The 20,376-nt window shown below is 26.1% G+C and overlaps 4 protein-coding genes across 4 annotated transcripts; 2 read left to right on the forward strand and 2 right to left on the reverse strand.

Annotated features, from left to right (window-relative positions):
* Nucleotides 1-4,230: 4,230 nt before the first annotated feature.
* Nucleotides 4,231-12,897, reverse strand: LOC122713172 (uncharacterized protein KIAA2013 homolog). The gene is made up of 7 exons (XM_043933377.1): nt 12,470-12,897; nt 11,467-11,938; nt 10,713-10,950; nt 10,408-10,646; nt 10,109-10,336; nt 6,547-6,821; nt 4,231-6,062 (listed from the first exon to the last, which is right to left on the reverse strand). Exons 1-7 carry the CDS (start codon nt 12,651-12,653, stop codon nt 5,875-5,877), a joined length of 1,824 nt encoding a protein of 607 aa, XP_043789312.1. The 5' UTR covers nt 12,654-12,897; the 3' UTR covers nt 4,231-5,874.
* Nucleotides 12,898-13,813: 916 nt separating this feature from the next.
* Nucleotides 13,814-14,916, forward strand: LOC122713301 (cytochrome c oxidase assembly protein COX11, mitochondrial). Its single transcript, XM_043933637.1, has 3 exons — nt 13,814-14,203; nt 14,302-14,625; nt 14,731-14,916. The coding sequence occupies exons 1-3, from the start codon at nt 14,000-14,002 to the stop codon at nt 14,875-14,877; spliced, it is 675 nt and encodes a 224-aa protein (XP_043789572.1). The 5' UTR covers nt 13,814-13,999; the 3' UTR covers nt 14,878-14,916.
* A 128-nt stretch (nt 14,917-15,044) lies between these two features.
* On the reverse strand, nt 15,045-17,132 carry LOC122713256 (tektin-3-like; the record flags this gene model as incomplete). Its single annotated transcript, XM_043933514.1, has 8 exons — nt 15,045-15,262; nt 15,356-15,510; nt 15,572-15,794; nt 15,888-16,036; nt 16,133-16,242; nt 16,358-16,590; nt 16,670-16,894; nt 16,996-17,132. Coding segments are annotated over 8 exons (1,443 nt in total), but the record flags the coding sequence as incomplete, so codon positions are not given.
* A 314-nt stretch (nt 17,133-17,446) lies between these two features.
* Nucleotides 17,447-19,973, forward strand: LOC122713300 (cytosolic Fe-S cluster assembly factor NUBP1 homolog). The gene is made up of 7 exons (XM_043933636.1): nt 17,447-17,610; nt 18,052-18,293; nt 18,751-18,852; nt 18,946-19,036; nt 19,107-19,372; nt 19,511-19,697; nt 19,775-19,973. Exons 1-7 carry the CDS (start codon nt 17,580-17,582, stop codon nt 19,828-19,830), a joined length of 975 nt encoding a protein of 324 aa, XP_043789571.1. The 5' UTR covers nt 17,447-17,579; the 3' UTR covers nt 19,831-19,973.
* The last annotated feature ends 403 nt before the right edge of the window (nt 19,974-20,376 follow it).

Consider the following 20,376-nt stretch of genomic DNA (forward strand, 5'->3'; position numbering starts at 1 on the left):
TAATGATATTGATTATAGTAATTTTAATGATAGGAGTAATGGTAGTGATGATATTAATAGTATTAATGATAGTAAGTGGTTGTGATTATTTTGAAAAATTGGATAGTAATGAGAAAGACGAGCATAATAATAATAATAATAATAATAATAATAATAATAATATTTACAAATCTAACATTGTCGGTTTCCGAACGTGGAACGAGACAAACGTGTACGTTTATGCTCTCGGAACAAATTTTATCTGTACGACGTGATAGATTATTCGAGTGTAGTAATCGTAAAATAAATAAATTGTAAAGATATATTATATTGATATATAAAGTAATAAATTTTAATTTATAAAAAGCGAGGACGAATATTAATATCGATTCGTCGGAATAATGTAATGATACCATAATAATAAAAAAAATAAAAAAATATATAAATAAAATAATAAAAAATAAAATAATAAAATAATAAAAAAAAAATAAATCGAAAAAAAGGGAAAAAAAAAACGATATTTAATATCGATAATTCAAACACCCAATTCAAACACCCGATTCGTTTATTTTATTCCATTTTCGATTTACATCCGATATTATTCCGGTTAAATTATGTTTAATCTTTTTTTTCTTTTCTAACGCGTTTCGAAACGCGTTTGTATATTCCAAATTTTCTTTTTCGATTGTGTATTTTTTTCCTGCGCGTTCGATGATTCCATTTATCGCGTAAAGGATGTTTATTATATGCGATTGCGCGAAACTCCTTATTTTCATTTATTATTATCGTATTAGGAATCGATAAATTCTAATTTTTAGACATATAAAATTTAAAAGTTAAATAATTCTTGCGTAAGGATATAAAAAAAACTTTTAAAATTCATCCAATATTTATAATTTTCGTGTTCTGTTTAAATTTATTTCAAAATCCTTTCTAAGAAAACGTTTTGTGAATTAATAATTATGTTTCGAACGGTAAATGATAAAATTAACGAGAATGTACGGTCGATGCTATCTATCGCTTTTACGTTCCCCCGCTAATTCCTCCGCCTCTGAATAGATCGCGCAATCATCTTCGTTCTACTCGCAAAAAAATTACTTGTAAAATTTAATTGTCCCTTTCTTTTCGATTTAATATTCCGGTAATCAATTTTTTCTTTTGTCCTTTTAAATCGTAAATAAAATCGTTATTTTCTAAATTCAATTTCTCCTTCCTTTATTTCTTAATAATATCGATTACCGATTTTTTTGCTTTTAGAAATCTTTATAAATTATTCTTCCAATTTCCTTTTTAAATAACAATTTTTCATCCATTCGTTTTATTAATCTGTTCCTAAAATAATAATTTTCATATTTCTATTTTTCTTTCTTCCCCCTCCCGCGTTTTAAATATTCCGATAATAAATGACTTCAACGTTTCATCTTTCTCTTTCTTTAAACTTTCCAAATATATTATTAATTCTAAGTCCTTATTAATTATAATTCAAATTCTTCGCTTTTTAAATCTAGTCTTTTTTTCCTTAAATATTATATTTTAAATTTCTGTTAATCTCGCATAAACTATAAATTATTCATTTCGAAATTATTTAATTTCCTTTAATTGAAAAAAAAAGATATTTCTTTTTATTTTTTTTTATTATGTTAGCTTTCTTCTTTCTATTTTCCGCTTACTTCTTTAATTACTGATACATGCCGATGCTTTTCTTGTATTACCGCTAGACACCCATACCGATACCTTTCCACGCCATTAAGCTGATATCTCGCTGTAAGAGTTGCCACAGTCTCGATCCCTCTACCCGGCAACAAAAGCCGGTAAGAGACGAACGAAATTGCCACACGTTCCCCTTTTATCCTCCACCTGTGCCTCCTCCAAAATTTCTGTCCGGCCCGGGTGAAAGCCTCCCGGGACCGGAGAGTGTGACATCCCAGATGGGAGAAAGACGACCGAGGGTCATTCCTCCCTCGAGGCAAGTTAAGAAGTTGTTCCCGTCGCTCGCGAAAAAACTCCAGTCGAGAACAACACAACACCCGCGAGTCTCGAACTCGAGTTCTTCGGCATGCGGAAAAAAGCAGCGTCCCAACTTAGCCACAGCCCCTCTGACGAAAACTTCTAATTTTCGGCTATTTAAGGTACTCGAGAATATTTTTCGTTAGTTTTTTTTTTTATTTTTATTTTCTTTTATCCCTCTGAATCGTATTCCGTCGTTCTATCGCTAGAAAAAACATTTTTATTAAAAAAAAAAATTAAACTCGTAAAAGAATCGAAACGAGGACCATTGACGCGTCATTTGTCAGTGATCTATCCATTGCTTAATTCATATTTCAAATTCAATCTATTTTTCGGTGTCTCTTCTAAAAAATTTAACTTCTATATTTTTCTTTTTTTTTTTTTTCTTTTTCGCCTATTCCAGTAAAAATTCTATTAAAAAAGAAAAAAATATCGTTCAAAAAATTGTACTGAAAATTAAAACGAATATCATAAATACGAACGAAAAGATCGAAAAAATAATATAATAATTAAAATTATTGATTGTTATCGTTAAAATTATTAAAGCGTAACGAAAAGTAAGAAAAAAAAACAACGATAAATTCGTCGAATATGTATTAAATGATATCTTTATAAAAAAAAAAAATAAAGAAAACAAAAAGCGTATCTATATGTTAACGATTAGATAGATTTACGATAATAATACCGATAAAAAATGACCAAGTGAACAACAAAAATTAACAAAGTGAACGAAAAAAGACCGTTAAACTTTTTTTACGCATCTTATAAATTAATAATAATAAAAAGAAAATTAAGAAAAGACTAATTATCAAAAATATTATCGATAAAAAAAAATTAAATCATTTAATTTTAAAGAAACGAAAAATAACAAAACATAACGGAATAATATAATAACGATTGATAAAATGTAAAAGTGAAGTGAAAATTAATAATACGAATATTATAGCGAATAATAAATCGTGGCATGATATCGCGTCGATTGATATTGTACACGTATCGGTTAAACGTTTTTCAGAAACGAAACGGGACGGACGTATTCTTTTCCGTTCTTCGAATAAAGATCGATTTATCGATATACGATGAAAATATTAAATAAAATATTGAAATGTAAATAATTGTTAAATAAATAAATAAAATAAGAATATAATTATATATAAAAATATATAAATCGATGAAAAGGAGAATTAAATATTCATCGAATACAAGGATACGATAAAATAAAGAACGAAACGAATCGAAACGTAAAAAAAAAATAATCCTTTAATCGATGAAGAGATTAAAAAAAAGAAAGAATCTAATAATTAAAATCGATAAATGAAATAAAAATTTCGAATCGTTCGATTCCTTTCTTTTATTTAATTTTCGATTTAAATATTTTTTTTTTCTTTCTTTCTTTTATATTTCAAATATTATACGTATCATATTTTTTGCATATACAAATAAGATATCAAAAATTAAAATTAAAATATCATTTAATTGTATTAGCGTTAAATGAATTTGAAAAATAAAAAAAAAAACGAATAATGTATAACTGTATAAGTGTATAACTGTATAACGCTATTATTACTATATAATTACGTATATAAATAAATATAAGTACGCTTTCGAGAGAAAAAAAAATACGATAATCGAAAAAAAACGATAAAAAGAAATAAAAAATAAAGAAATCGTTCAATTGCATTTATCTCGTTATCATTTTTCTTTTTTTCTTTTCGTCTGAAACATTTTTTCTTTTTATTCTTTTGGTCTGAAACAATAATAATACAATGTTAACTATAAATGATAATTTAAAATTTATAATTTAAAAAAAATAAATAAATCCAAAATTCAAATTTCCCTTTTCTTTTAGCCTCGAACACTGATAAAATAAAATGTTGATTCGAGATTTAATTCGAGATAATATATTATTAACTATTTTTTATTAAACGTCGTTGATCGAATATATAATGGTAAAAGAAAAACTTAATTTAAAAACTTAATTTGTTTTACTTAATTTGTTTTACTTATTCGCTTATCCGCTACGCGTTCAATATTCGATAATTCTTAACAAAAATATTTGGACGTTTAACGATGTTTGAAAAAAAAAAAATTAATTTCATATTTTCTTTATTCGCGTTTTGTTTTAAATTTTAATATATTAAAATTAAAAATTATTTTTTGTTGATAGGTTCTATATTTTGTTTTAATTTAAAAACGAATTTACTATTTTTCTCTTATATATACTATTATTTTTCACATATTCGATCGATTCGATTTATCGTATAAAATTATTTATGCGACTATGCAAAATTCGTAATTTTAGTTCCCTTAAATTAGTAATTTTGATTCCCTTAAATTGAAATTGTATTTTTCTTCGATTTATAATGGTTATAATGGATCGTAGATCTTTCTTTTTTTTTTTTTTTTTTTTTCCTATCTATATACATTATTATAAAGGTATATCGAGTATGGAAGTACAAAAGTAAAAGATCTGTATTAAAGAAAAATGATAAATTCGTCTAAATAAAAATAAAATTTGGAGTCTGTTATCGATGAAAGATAATTTTTACTATGTTAAACTATTTGAAACTATTTGAATCGTGAAAAAAGAAAATATTAAACGAGTTAAAAATTTTGTAAAAAAAAAAAGTTGATTATTACAGAAATATAAATTTGTTAAATGTCCGAATATTTTTTATTAATTCGAATCATTTTGTGTAAAATAACTTTACGACCGTGTTTCGTGACCGACGTTGGTTATTAATTTTCGTAAAATTTTGTTACATTCGATAAAGATGATTACGCGTGTTAAAAAGCGATCGATTATGATCGATTACGTTTGTTCGTTTTTACGTTATCTATTTTTTTCATATTGTGAAAAATTAACGATACAATCGAACTGTTTCTTTTTAAATGGCGAATAATGGCGAATGTGTCGAATAATATTTTCGAATTTATCCTAACTGTCGGTTAGGATAAATTTTTCAAATTCTTATTATCTATTGTTATAACTTCGTTGTAATTTCAATCGTTCAAAGTTTTTATATTTTATTTTCACATTATTCGCAAATATATTCTAAGAAATATTCGTAATAGGTTATCCATCGTACATTTTAAGTGTTAACCGCCATGATGCGTTTACATTAACGAGAGATAAGCGACGATTGCGTGCTTATGCGAACGCGATACGTATAGGCGAGATTCGATATAGGTATGATATATATATATGGCATGTATAATGTTATAAGATGCGGTATATATTATATATTATATATTATATACATAGAAAAAAATTGTTCGAAATCTTGTCTTTTATCCAAAAATCACGATTGAAATCAGTGAGGAAGCCCTTTTTCTAATTACTGAAAATGTATTTACTTATATTACGTTATATTACAATTCCCTATAATATAAATATCGTAACTGAGATTCCTGCCGTGATTTGTTATTTTTTTGCAAATTAATTTTATTGAAAAGACGAATAAATCGATCGTAACGAATTTTATATTTTTATATATCGATATAATATATCGAGTCGTTTCGTGTTTATCTTCTTGCTAAAATCACTTTTTGTTATGCTAATGAACTAAGTATTATTCGGCATAGGTATATTACTTTGGCGTAACGATAATGATAGTGAGAATAATGACAGAAATAATGATTAGGAATTTTACGGAATGATAGAAATTTATGGAATGATAGAAACGTAATTATACGATATTAAAAATAGTTAGCAGAATATTTCTCTTTTTATAAGTTTTTACATTATTAATTAAATTTATACGTATAATGTATGTAACGTAATTTACTTTAATATTAATATTCGTACTCGCACACACATACGCGCGCACACACACATACGCGCGCACACACACATACGCGCGCACACACACGCGCGCGATACAAACATTATAACTTACTATACCGTACTTTCTGTTTATCTTGGTGACCGTGATATTCATTAATAATAAGTTTACAAAGAAACAAATGAAACACGATTATGAGAAAACAAATACTGATCCAAAAAAATGTTGGCAATCCTCCTAATTGATGTCCGTGTTTGTGTAGGGCCATTACAACGTGATCATGCGCGGGAGCTACAAAAAAAAAAAATCGTACATCGATATATTTTATCATCGTCTAATTTATGAGTTTTGATTTGTATGTTATAAACAATATTTTATTATCCCGATGTGATATATTAAATAAGCTATTTCTTATTACGAATCGCGCGATTGAATATATTTAAATATATTGAAATAAATAAATTGAATAAATAAAAAAAAAAGTTGAATAATGTAATGTTTATTTTTCTATGTTTATTTTCCTATTAACGTGTTAAAAGAACGATAATCGATTAATAATCGTATCGCATCATCGATATCTTTGTTTCGAAATGCTACGTACACGGTTAAATGAAAACGATTTCATTAAAAAAACAAAAGAAAAATGAATAAGGTTTCGTTGCGGATTCGTACGAGATATTCTCTTAAGATAAGATATAAAGGAACGTGTAATTTGGAAAAGAATTTAAAGGAATAAAGATAAAATGATAAAAGAAGATGGTTTATATATACCAACCGTCGTCTATGGCATGAACGTGTAAAGCATTTCGTAAATCTTGCATATGTTGATAATCGGACGTTATATATAATATGGCTGTTAATGGTTTTGTCAATTTCACTGGAATACTTGCGTATGATTGACTTAAAGAAACAGGTGGATTCAAACAGCCAGCATCGCAACCGAAATAGACGCTATCGCTCTTGTCTAAAGCCACTTTTAAAATTGCACGATTATCTTCTCCGACTGTTACCGATATATTTAAATGTGTTACGTTGCCGTAACTTATTCTCCTAAAACAAAAGTAAAGAAAAAAAATGAGTTGATAACATAATACGATTAATATTGAAAAAGAAAAAGAAACTAAAAATAAAAAAATACATTTTATTTAAAATCGAAATTACGATATTAAATCTTTTTCCATTTTTCTATTAATATTTTTATATTTGAAAAAAGTTGAAAGACAAAATTCGTTTAAATATAAGATTATAAAATGTAAAGATAGATTACGTTATAAATTGTCGAGGAAATTATTAATTGTTATATATAATTAATTAATTATTATATAAAATTATCAAGAAATATCATTTGATGATACAACAAAATATACGGAGGAAAATATTTTTAACGTTTTTCATAATAAATTGATATCGCTATAAGGATTTTAAAATTTTTTTTATGAATAATGAGAAAAATTGATGTCTAAGTTTAAAAATTCTTTTCCGACAAAACTATCCACGAACAAGAGATCTTTACTTCGAATTCCCGAATTTGATAAAAACTTACGAGATATACGCGTATATAGCATTTTCTGCCTCTTTAGAAATTTCCTTCGTACAAGGGGTAGATATTCAAAAGTTTTCGACTTATTCGCGTTTGAAATTTGTTACGTTTCATATTGTGCGTATCGTATCGAGATTTCAATCGTATTAATTATTGCGATATTGTGATAACATCTATAGTTCCCGTATAGAAGTCGGATTTCGAATTTTATCTGCTGGCATGAATTTATTTTTCTTTTTTTTTTTAATTTCTCATATTTGTTAACGATAGCGTTAATTCGAAGATCAGATGATACAATTAAAAATACAACAAAAGATAAATAACAGAAAAAAAAAATAATTTCAACGTGACCTATTTTTCGTAAAAAATAATTTTTTTAAAACAATTTTTTATATCGTAGAGAAGAAAAGAATTATACGTTACGTTTAATTTGTAATTTATGAGATAATAATATTTGCTATTTTTTATATTAATTTCTATACAAGTTATGAATACATCGTAATTATTAACCCCTTAACGCACCAATTAAAAATTCAAAAGCAGCCGTTTTTTCGTATATTTTTTTATTCTCTATTTTCTTAAAATATCTAAGAACGTTAACAAATCTTGAAAAAAAAAAAAAACATGAAAAAATGTAGTTTTATGTAAAAAAGACTAAGGTAATTGCACCTACTTAACCGAGTTAACTCGGGCAATTAAAAAAAAACTTAAAAAGAATCAAAAAAATATCGAAAAATAAGCTTTTAATCAAAATTTATGACGATATGGTAAATTTTAAAATATGGAATGACACAAAGAGGAATGTAACATTCGGCGCACGTATATCTTGTTTGTTTGCGAACAACCTTTTTTTGTTTCCATTCTTCTTTTTTAAGCGGAGGAAACACTGTCGATTTTCTTTCTTTGCTGTTGATGGCACAAATGATGGAAAATATCTTGCTGATAATCTCTAAAGTGGTGTTTTGCATTTCTTGTAATGTTGTTTTATATTTTTTATAATTATTTTTTATAATTAGTTTTATATTTTTCGATTACTTTGATACGAAAATCAAATGAATCCATTTCACCGCTAGATTTTTGGTAAAGAACAAAAGCGTTCCACATTGCCAGATCTAAGAAATGAAAGATAATCTTTTTATAATATTTTTTGCCTCTTTTTCTAGTACAACACGGAAAGACAGGTGTTCACCGCGTCGATCAATGGTGTGATTATAATCAAACACAAGTTGCGGTTTTTTTTATTCTTCCTTTGCGGGCTTCTATATCCACCATTGATGGACTATGAATGATAGAGATAAGAGAGATATCTTTCTTATCTTCCCATTTCATTACACACACTTTTCCTCTCTAAAAGGCAATTGTTTCTCCAATTTTCAATTTTTTACTCTTCAGTTCGCTGGATACTTCTTTTCGTGATACGCATGATATTCCATAAACATTGGTCTTATTTTTTATCGATAGATACAGATGAGTTATAAAAATTGTCCATCGTCGAACAATATTCTTTATTCGACAATGGTCTCATCAAGGTTATCATCGCTTGCGACGGCATTGGAAGATCTTCAAATTCTCTGTCGAGAACGGTATTCTTATCGATATAGATCATAAAATTATAAACATAATCACTTTTTGATTCGCATAATAAGTACGTTTTTATGTCTGGCTCTTTTGAGCGGAATGTATTGTATCCATCCCGGATGACCTTTATATGGTAATAAACTTTCGTCGATGGTCACAAATTTTTCTGGTGTAATCGCATCGCCAAATTTTCTATTTAAATCTTCATAAATTGACCAAATTTTATTGAGTTTTCGATTCAGCAAAGATGATTTTTTCATCATTGTTTGAAAAATGTAGAAATTTTATCGCCTTGAAATGTTTTGGAGTCGTAACAATCTCCAAAAAACGATGTATATAATAATGGATTTTCAATGACGGTATTTTGGTTTTCTTACTATACTTTGCAAAAGTACGATACAAAGTATAATAATAATATAATGTTCAAAAATAGTCTAATTTCATTTCGATTTGTGTCGTATCGAAAAGTTTTTTCTCTGCCTCGTATGATACGCACTTTTTGCGAATCTGTTTGTCTCATTCGCCATGCGTTGAATCGATTGTTTCGATCAAAAAAATCGATCAAAAAAAAGGAATTGAGGCAACTATAATCGCTAACATCGATATTTTTTATATCAAGAAGTTCGGTGAAGATGAATGATGGAAGTGGAGAAGCATCTTGTTGTACTCGAAACCATTGCCAAGCTAAAGCAAGAGTATCATCATCGCTTCTTTCTTTCTCTGATATAGTATCGATCTCTGAATCACTGCCATTGTGTTCTAAAGCTTCATCTTCTGAACTAAATAGCGAGTCGTGATTACTTTTCATGTTCGGTAATAAAAAACAAAATAAGCGTTTAAAAAATATAAACGATCTCGATGCTAACGGCGATACTGAAGTAATGCGTGATTGCACAAAAAAGAGATGACGTTCGCGGAATCGGCTGACAATCACGAGGCAATAGTGGATACAAAATGCGCGAACGCAAACGAAAAAGCTGAGAATCACCGGTGGCAACTTTTTTCGGGTAAGAGGAAATAAGCGCAACACTATCTAAGTATACCGAGTATATTCGGTTGTATTTATATAGAAAATTAAAACTGCGGATCTCACGAGTTAACTCGGGCGCGCGGAAAAAAATCGTTTTTTCAAACCCGACTTAACTCGGGCGAGTGCGCTAAGAAGTTAATCGTGTTTTATGCTTGTACTACTTTTGGAAAAAATATTTTAATACGATACCTAAATAAATAATCGCGATGAAGATATTGTGGATCGATATTAAATTCGAGATGCTGATTACTGAAACGTAAACTACCGAGGCTTAAAACGATAGCTTGTTGCACTGCTGCAGGATCGCCGATCATTAAATGATGACATCCTTGTTTTTCTAATGTTACTAACCAAGCTTCGACTACGTTGTTTATAGCATCGATAGAAGATGTATCTTTCCATAATCGCGGAGCATCCCTGAAACGAAAGGATAAAATGAACGAACATTCTGAAAGAAGATATTTAAAAAAAAGACGTTTGTTACTCACAAAGTATGATGCCCGCAATAACAACCTTCGTTCATAGCTACGTTTTTTTCTACGCCTGGAATTCCTTTTGGAATTTGCGATAATACGTAATATATGGTAGAATTTATTTTATAACCATTTATTGCACCATCGGCTTTAGAATCGCTTATTCTAAAACCTGTGTACCAATAACTTTGCCAACGATTAATATGATCTTCTTTTAAATTTTGATATTGAATACCGATGGCTTTTTTAAGCGCCTGTAACGAATTGTAACAAAATTAAGACGCGTTGATTAATATTTTTAAAACATTGTGAATATGTACCTCTATGGCCTTTTTTTTTGTTATTTCGTATTGAACGTGATATTCTTCCATAAGCGTAGGTTCGCTATATTGTATACTTGTCAAGAATTTTAATTTCATAGTACTTCTTGCTTTAACTTGTAACGTTCTTGATGGCGTTTTATAAAGTATTGATATCGTCACAATTTTATTCGTATTGGATAATGGAACGAATCCCGAAATTAAATTATATTCATCCATAAAATCATCTACTTGAATTCTAAACGTAAATAAAACGTATAAATAAACGGTATATTATTAAGTCTAAGTAACGATATAATGATAAATATAATAATAATAATAATAATATATAAGTATATAGTACATATTGATAAAATGATAATTAAAAATATTAGTTCGATCGTTCTATGTATCGTTATAAATAATAATTAATTAATAATAATAAACGATTGACAAAAGTATTTAAGAGATATAAAAAAAAAAAAGTCGTTTATTTCCTATCTATCCGTATTATTACGAAAATGATTTATTTTATTTCGACTCATCGATTGAATCGCGTTCGGTAGGAATTTTTAATTTTTAGTTTTTAATTTTAATTGAGCTACTTGTAAAGATAAAGATAAAAGATATAAGATTCCGGTAAATTATTTACTCGATTTAAACTTCTCTTACTCGAAGATATAAATTCGTTTTAAGATAAAATTTTCAATATTTATATAACTTTCTCCGATAATATAATGTATTCCTTTATAATTAAATAAAATTAGATAAGTACTTGATCGTTTCTATACGATAATTACTCCATTGAGTAGATACTTGTGGTTTCAACGGTACGTTTTGAGAAAATGAGAGTGGGTTAGTTATTTTTATATCTTGTATCAATATTGCATCGAATATTCTATGAGCATAATATTGAAACTCCATGTAATATCCTTCTCTGAAACACTGATAACGATAAACGATTCCATTTGTAAAATGAGTAACTGTAGCTTCTCGATAAAAACTGCTTTTGAGCAAAGGATGAGAAATTAATGGTTGCCATTGTACGGGCAATGATAATGCTCGTCCTCGTTTTATATATATTAAAGCCTCTGGCAAAATAGGAATTCCAAAAATTCCATTTCCGATATATGGCAAATAATAATGTTCCTCTTCTTTTGGTGGATTGTGAAGAATATTTACGTTATATTCTCCGATATCGAAACGAAAGGTAGCTAATCTTTCGTTCATACAAAGATCTTCGATTGCTATGAAAATCAACATACATTATTTAGCAAATATATATCACGGATTAATCGATAGATATAAATAGATGTAAATTTTTGTTAAAAATATTAATTTAATTATATATATTTGTAAATATGTCTTAATATTTTCGTAATATTTTATTAATATTTTCGTATTCGCTAATTCGGAATTAAATCGAAATGATGGATACATGGATGTTTGTTCTACGATTATTACGTATAAAAATATAAAAACATTTTTGATAAAATTAATATTTTATTTTTATTTATTTTCGCTGTATCGTTTCAATTACGAATGTTTGCGTATACGATATTTAGATATTATCTCGCTTATTTAAATTGATAGTTCTAGTCCTAAAGGATATATTTTTTTTAAAATATAATATTTTCCTTCCGTTTAATTATCGCTCTATTTGATGAAGTAAACGTGTTATAATAGAACGTGCAACTTGTTCTATAGTTGATATTAAATTTAAAAAAAAAAAAAAATAATAAAAATTTTAACTTTAATTATTGAATATTTCGTTTTACCTTGCGTCGATTCCCTGGAAGAAGAAAAGATCCACTGTACGAAAGGTGGACCAAAATATAAAAATATCCCACTGCATATAATAAGTAATACAAATATTTTGCGACATGAATAATTCCCATCGATCAAACGTCGTATTCGTTTTCCAATTTCACGATTATCGAACATCGTTCCAAGTCTTATCATTGTTATTCAGCTTATAAACTTTAATTTTCACGCTTCTTTTTAACTGTTTTATTTTTATAAAATTGTACGGTAACATAACCTCTGTAATTTTATCGTGATACAAATTTTATGAAAAGAATGGTAAAACCAAAATTTTACACTTTTACAATTTGCACGAAATTTTCAACATTCTAATATTTCTTTGCGATTTCTCTTCTTTATAATTTCTATATACGTAATTTATATTAATAAGAAAAAATATGACACTTCGTATTGTTGATCGTATAAATATCTTGATACATCGTGAAAATAGTCGTGAATCTGTATGCCGTAAAGTTATCGCGGTGTTTGCATTTCTGGCGCGAAATTATAAATAATTGATTAATTCTAACGCGTATTACATATACGTGAATACAGTATATGATATATGTTTATTTTATAAACATTTTGAAAAATCTTTTTAAAAATTGTAATATTGTTTGTGTTAATTAATAAGAGATATAATTGTATTCTTTCGAATAATATATTTTCCGAAAAAAAAAAAATTTTGTTACGCGTTATAAAATTAATTAGTGATGTATCGCTGATGTTTATAATTTATACGCGATATATGTGATAAAAATAATTTCAACTATGTATCCTACTTATGTGATATTTATCGTGGATTTATTGTTTATAAATTATAAATTTCTATTATTATGTTTTATTGTATTATTTAGTGATAAACAGTAATAAATTCGTTTATATTTATAAAATATATTTTTAAAAAATATAGAGCTCTGTATTATGTATATTTCCCTTATGATTATAACGTATTCCGTATATCTTATATATCTTGTGATAAATTTATTAAAATTAAATTTCAATTTTTATCGCTAAAGATATTGTGATATTCGCTAAAGATATTCTTCTAAACGATATTGATAATATTAGAAAAAACGATAAAAGAATTTTAGAGTTTCCGAAAAATAATATGCTAAATGGCATAAATATGTTATTGTGTATTGCAAAATATATCCAACTTTGTACGACTTCTAAATTTTCGTAACAAAAAAAATCGTTTCGTATTCTGTATCTCTATGTCTGATTTAAATTCGTTTCAAATTTCGTGATTCGTAATGGAATATTCCGAAAGATGGCATTGTTCGAGCAAAAGTAAGATATTTTGAATAATTCTTGATCTTAAGTTTGCATCGGATACGATAGATAATTAATGTGACGTTATAAGAGATCGACAAAATATGTCCTTCGATTAATTTTTGTTGTCAAATTATTTCCTATTAATTAAATCTTCTTTACGTATATAATAAATTTTTAAGAATTTTTAAAATCTTTTAGGTTAAGTTTAGGTTAAAAGAAAAAGTAATATGTATATCAAAGTCTATCGAAAAATATTGAATTGTTATGGAAAGCAAATACACACCGATGTATCTAGAATTTTATTTAGTCAATATTATGATGCGACTCACAAAAAAAGAATACGTTCTTCGCGTTTATATTGGAGCGGTTTCGGTATTTTGGTAATGGGTTTTACTTATGCTTCGGTGCCTTTATATAGAATATTTTGTCAGGTAATATTGCTGTTTTTTTTATTGTTATATTATATTATTATTATTATATATTTTTTATATTCTGTATTATACATGAGAATGAATTATCTTTTTAATAGTCGTATAATTATGGTGGAACGTTATCTGTCAATCATGATAACACCAAAATACAATCTATGAAACCTTTTAAGGATAGAGTGATAAAAATAAAATTTAATGCCGATACAGCAGCTATGATGCAATGGAATTTTAAACCGCAACAAAATTTCATAAAAGTTATGCCTGGAGAAACTGCTTTAGCATTTTATAGAGCGCAAAATCCGTTGGATGTACCGATTACTGGTATATCTACTTATAATGTAGTTCCGTACGAAGCTGCGCAATATTTTAATAAAATTCAGTGTTTTTGTTTTGAGGAACAACGACTTAATCCGCATGAAGAGGTAAGTTTAATAAAGCTTTTTAAATTAGTCGAATCGATTAAATTTATTTAAAGATAATTGTACATATATATAGAGATAATGTCATTTTATTATATCGTCTGTTAGGTCGATATGCCAGTGTTTTTTTATATTGATCCAGAATTCGTTAATGATCCTAAAATGGAGGATGTAAAAGAAATTGTACTTTCTTACACGTTCTTTGAAGCCAAAGATGGGATAAAATTACCTATGCCAAATTTTATGAAAAAATGATAAAAATTATAATAAAAGATGTGTTAGTATTTCAACGAATATTTATTTGATATTTAATATCTTGTTCATGAATGTGATGTAAAATATTATTTTATCTTTATTTTCTAAAAAGAACTATACGATAGGATATGATGATATAATGTAATAATAGTTTTAATAAGTAAACGTTAAAATTTAAAACTTAAAGAGAATATTAATCGGGTAAGCGCGTCTAAGACTTGAAACCTTTTCTTGATCGATGTGTATCGCGTCAATTTTCAATGCAAGATCGTGTTCCAATGTTGTTTGTGCTTTTAATAAGTTTTGATGTTGATTCTCTAATTCTTTCAATTTACTGTACATTCTTTCCATTTGATGATTTATTTCGTCGATTTCTTTTTGGAGACTGTTAACACGATATTTACATTATTGTAATTGTTGGAAAATTTTTCTCTTTTATCTTAATTTACAAGAATAAAGAAATTTTAAATAAATTTACCTCATGTGCGCGTAATCACGACAATGTTCGATATCCGGACGGTGCGTTCTAGTTTGTAATCTGGTATATGCTACTTTTGATACGTGACTCTTATCTGCGATAGCTTTATGCATCAATTCTAAACTTTTTTCAACATTGAAGATTTCTTGTTGAACCTGTAAAAAAAGATAGATTAAATTGTTATTTTGATATGTCGAATATGTTAAATATTTTTACCATTTGTAAATGTTGTTGAAGTTTATTTTTGGCTTCGAATAATTCGGAAGATCTATGCGTTAAAGCATTGTTCGTATTACTCCATGCATCCCACATTTCTTGTGTAATTTTAATCATAAGAGCTTCTGCATTCGTCCTTAATTGACATGATTTATTTCTTTCGGTCTGGGACTTTTCGATTATCTGATTAGCATCGTGTATCCATGTATTTTGTTCGGTAAGGCTAATAAATAAATAAATTTAACGTTTACGTTATTTTACGTTAGTAAAATAATTTACCAACGTGAGTTGAATATGTTTACAAAAGTTTATATACCATGAGTTATATTTTTCAATTCCGATATAATATTGCAGTCCGGAACTATGATTGTTCAATTGATGACACATTGTATCTATTTGTAAGGCATTTTCTTTACATTTTAAATTTAATTCTAATTGACATTGACAGAACCTGCAATCTTGCAACTACAAGAGTATAAATAAAGGTATAATAATATATATAAATTTTTCATATATTATAATTTTATAATTTTGAAATTTAATTTTTTGATTGCGTATTACCTGATTCTTGCACTTATCCAAGCAAATCTCCAATTTCGTCCTATTTTGATTCAAAATTTCTATCTCTTTCGCTAAACATTTCTCTGAATCATCGTGCACAAGCTCTGTATCTATGCGACAAAATATTTATGATATTAATACCATTTTACAACATATTTTTAAAAATAATCATCAATGATATTGTTAATAATGTCATTTGTTAATTATTACATTCATTTGTATTACCTTTCCTAGCTTCTCTGTAATAGAGACATTCTTCTGCGATGCGCAATGGATTCTCGATATCTTTAATGGCTTTATTTAAAACAGAATTACAATCGTTTAATCTTTCTATTTCTTGAACTAATCTTTCTAATTCTGATGCTATTTCATTTCGCCAAAAATTTATGTCGTTTATTCTTTCACCGAGTCTTCTATCGGTATCATATTGTCCAGATTGTATTTTTTCTTCGGCATCTCTATTGTAAATATTTATTATTGTTATACAAATTATATAAATATATCGAAATAATTTAATTTGTAATATTATATATTTACCTAATAATCTGTAAAGCTTCGTTTCTTGTTCTTTCTGAAAAATATCTGCATGAATTTGCATCGTTATAATATTTTATTTGTTTCTGATACCATTCGTCGGGTGTATATCGCGTATGTAGAATTGTTTTTGAACCTCGTTGTTCATATTTCGTTTTTAAATCAGGAAATCTTGATGAACTGATTGTATTTGGAATGTCTAATGTATAATTGGATGTTGATTTTGTTCTAGAAAAAATATTAATTAATTATTCGTGACTTTTTTTTCTTATAAAATAAGAAATATTTTTTTTCTAAAATGAAGGATAAGCGAAATATTGCAAACTTACAATGGTATAATTTCAATATTATTATATTCCTTGGAGTACCATGGCGAATTATGTTTGTTGGCGTAATTACTTAAATTGCGCAAAGTTATTGGTTCGATGTAAGAGATTGGTAAATTAAATGTACTCCATGATTGTAATTGCTAAAAATTTTATTGAAATAAAATTTTATTCGAAAAAAATAAAAAGAAAAAATCATTTATTTTAAATAAGAAAATATTGTTTAACGTAAAAAAAGATAAAAATGGTAATGCAATAGTAAAAAATAAGAAAGAAATTATAAATCTTATTTAAAGTTAAACAAACACAAAATAATAAAAAAATAACAAAAAATATATTAAATTTATAATTGAATTTTATATAAATAATTATTATATGGATAATATAAAATTGAATAATGTCCAAAAACTTTATTTATGCAAATCTTTCATGAAAATTCAATGAATTGCTATTGTTTATTTATACTATTATTATTGTTTTATTTATATTTTATTAATAATAGAAAAATATATTAAGGTATTTTTTAAAAATTATCTTCTTATCGGTTATTTGATGAAGTAGACATCGATCGCGAATCATTATTCAACATGGCAGATATACCTAGTGATATACAACAACGTAAGTATGTATGCAACAAAAAAATATCGATTTATAAAATATCGAATATAATTTGTATAATTTAATAATTTTATTATTATATGTAATAATTAATTTAAATGTATAAAAAATCGTTTTTAAATTAAAAATATTTGATTTAATGTTGTTTATTGTACATGTATAAGGTTATATTATATATATATATATATATATATATATACCTTCCTTATTTCAATATTTGTTTAATATATTATAAAATTGTTTAAAATATTAAATATGATATATGTACATTTTGTATAATTAATGTATATTTAATTTTTAAATATAATTACTTAATGAATTAATTATTATTCATTTTTTTCAGAAACTGATTACAATATTAACATTTAATGTTTAAACATTAATATAATATATCGAGTAATCTTTATTTATTATAGAATGACAAATGTAATATTTTTATAGATTGTCCTGGTACTGAAAGTAATGATGCAGGAAAATCATCTATATGTGCTGGTTGCCCAAATAAAACGATATGTGCATCTGGTATTACCAGACAACCAGATTCTAATATAGATCTAATTAAAGAAAGACTTTCTACAGTTAAAAATAAACTATTGGTATTATCTGGTAAAGGTGGTGTTGGTAAAAGTACTATAACATCATTGATATCCAGATTTTTGGCATTAAATAATCCTGATATAAATGTATGTAGTTTTTTGACATGTGATATAAATATTTTAATTATTTTATCAATTATATTACCCTCGATAAGTTTTTTTTATGGTATTGATATTATATTAAAAATTTTTAAATGCTTACCTTTCTTCTTGTAGCAAGAACATCCATATTGTTTTCTATATCTATATCAACATAGTGATATCTACCAATCGCTTACAATTTGTACTATATATATATATATATATATATGTATATATAGTTTAAAGAGTATATCTATTATATTTACTTGTAATTCTATTTATTTTTATTATATTGTATCTAGTTTCTAATTGATTATATTAATCTTTTGATATATTATACATTTTTAATTATAAATAATTATAAATAAAAAAAATATTTTGTAATATTTAGAATTTGATTTTATAATTTATTAATTAAACTGAAAAATGAATTAAAATGAAAAGATATAAATAAATTTCATAGGTTGCGATATTAGATATTGATATTTGTGGACCATCGCAACCAAGAGTGTTAGGTGTAATAGGAGAACAAGTTCATCAAAGTGGATCAGGATGGTCTCCAGTGGTGAGCTTGTATAAATATAAATTGATTTAAATGAGTTTTTATTATTATATTTGACTGATATATATTATAAATGATTTTTATTATTTCTTTTAGTACATAGAAGACAACTTATCATTAATGTCTATTGGATTTTTACTTGCGAATCCAAGTGATGCGGTGATATGGAGAGGACCCAAAAAAAATGGTATTTAATAATAAAACAATTTTGTTTATGTATATAATTTATATATTTATATATTTATTTATTATTATAGGAATGATTAGACAATTTTTATCAGAAGTAGATTGGGGGACATTAGATTATCTTATTTTGGATACTCCTCCTGGTACATCGGATGAGCATTTATCGGCAACTTTATATCTTAAAAATGTTGGGATTACAGGAGCAATAATAGTAACAACTCCACAACAGGTTGCTTTATTAGATGTGAGGAAAGAAATTGATTTTTGTAGAAAAGCGAATATACCAATATTAGGTGTTATTGAAAATATGAATATTTTTGTATGCCCTAAGTGTAAGGCAAGTATTAATAATAATATATAATAATATATAATATATAAAAATAAACATCATTTATTAAATCTTATTATTTGAATGCAAAATTTATATTATATATAAATTTCTTTTTTTTTTCTTTTTTTTTTTTTTTTTACATAGAATTCTGAGGAAATATTCCCAGCATTAACAGGTGGTGGCTATGCAATGGCTAAAGAATTGAATATAGAATTTTTAGGTTCTCTACCATTAGATCCGCTTTTAACTAGATGTTGTGATGAGGGTAAAAATTTTCTAACAGAATTTCCACAATCGCCAACTATTTTTACATTACAGACAATTGTTCAAAGTAAGTTTCTTTATATATTTAAAAATTTTGTTTTTATCGTATTGAATTGTATTTTGAATATTTATTTTTCATTTCAGAAATAATCAAACAATGTGAGAAAATGAAAAGTGATTGTGAAATTGATATTACTTGAAGAATAATAATAATACGATCTTTATATTAGAAAAAAATGTACATCAAGATGCTTTGTAAATTGGTCAAAACTTAATCTAATTAATTAATGTTTGAAATTGTATGTAGTTTTCTTTTTATATAAATCAGATTCTTCTTCGGAAACTTGTTTATGTTAATACTTGTGCAAGTATACTATTTTTTTAAGTCATTTCATTTCTTTTAACGGTTTAAAAGATTTAATTTTTTCTTATGATTTTTTGCATAATATCTGAATTGTTTTATGAAAATATTCTTCATAAATTTCAACAAATGATGGAAATAACGATGATCGGTTAAGTCGGTTAGCAAGACAAAATTCTAGAAGAAAATTAAAATATGTAAAAAATTTAAAACATTTTCTTTTTCTTTTTTCTTATCTAACATTTTTGAAAACAGAAATTTTATGTATTTTATAAATTTAATAAACATGTTTGATTCTTTCATTTTTCATTATTCATACATTTTATATAAATATATGTGATAAGATACGTATTCATTTGAGAATTTCTTTTTGCGATTACTGTCG

The sequence above is a fragment of the Apis laboriosa genome, unplaced genomic scaffold, assembly GCF_014066325.1.
Source record: "Apis laboriosa isolate Shangri-la unplaced genomic scaffold, ASM1406632v1 scaffold23_cov150, whole genome shotgun sequence".
Classification (NCBI taxonomy): domain Eukaryota; kingdom Metazoa; phylum Arthropoda; class Insecta; order Hymenoptera; family Apidae; genus Apis; species Apis laboriosa.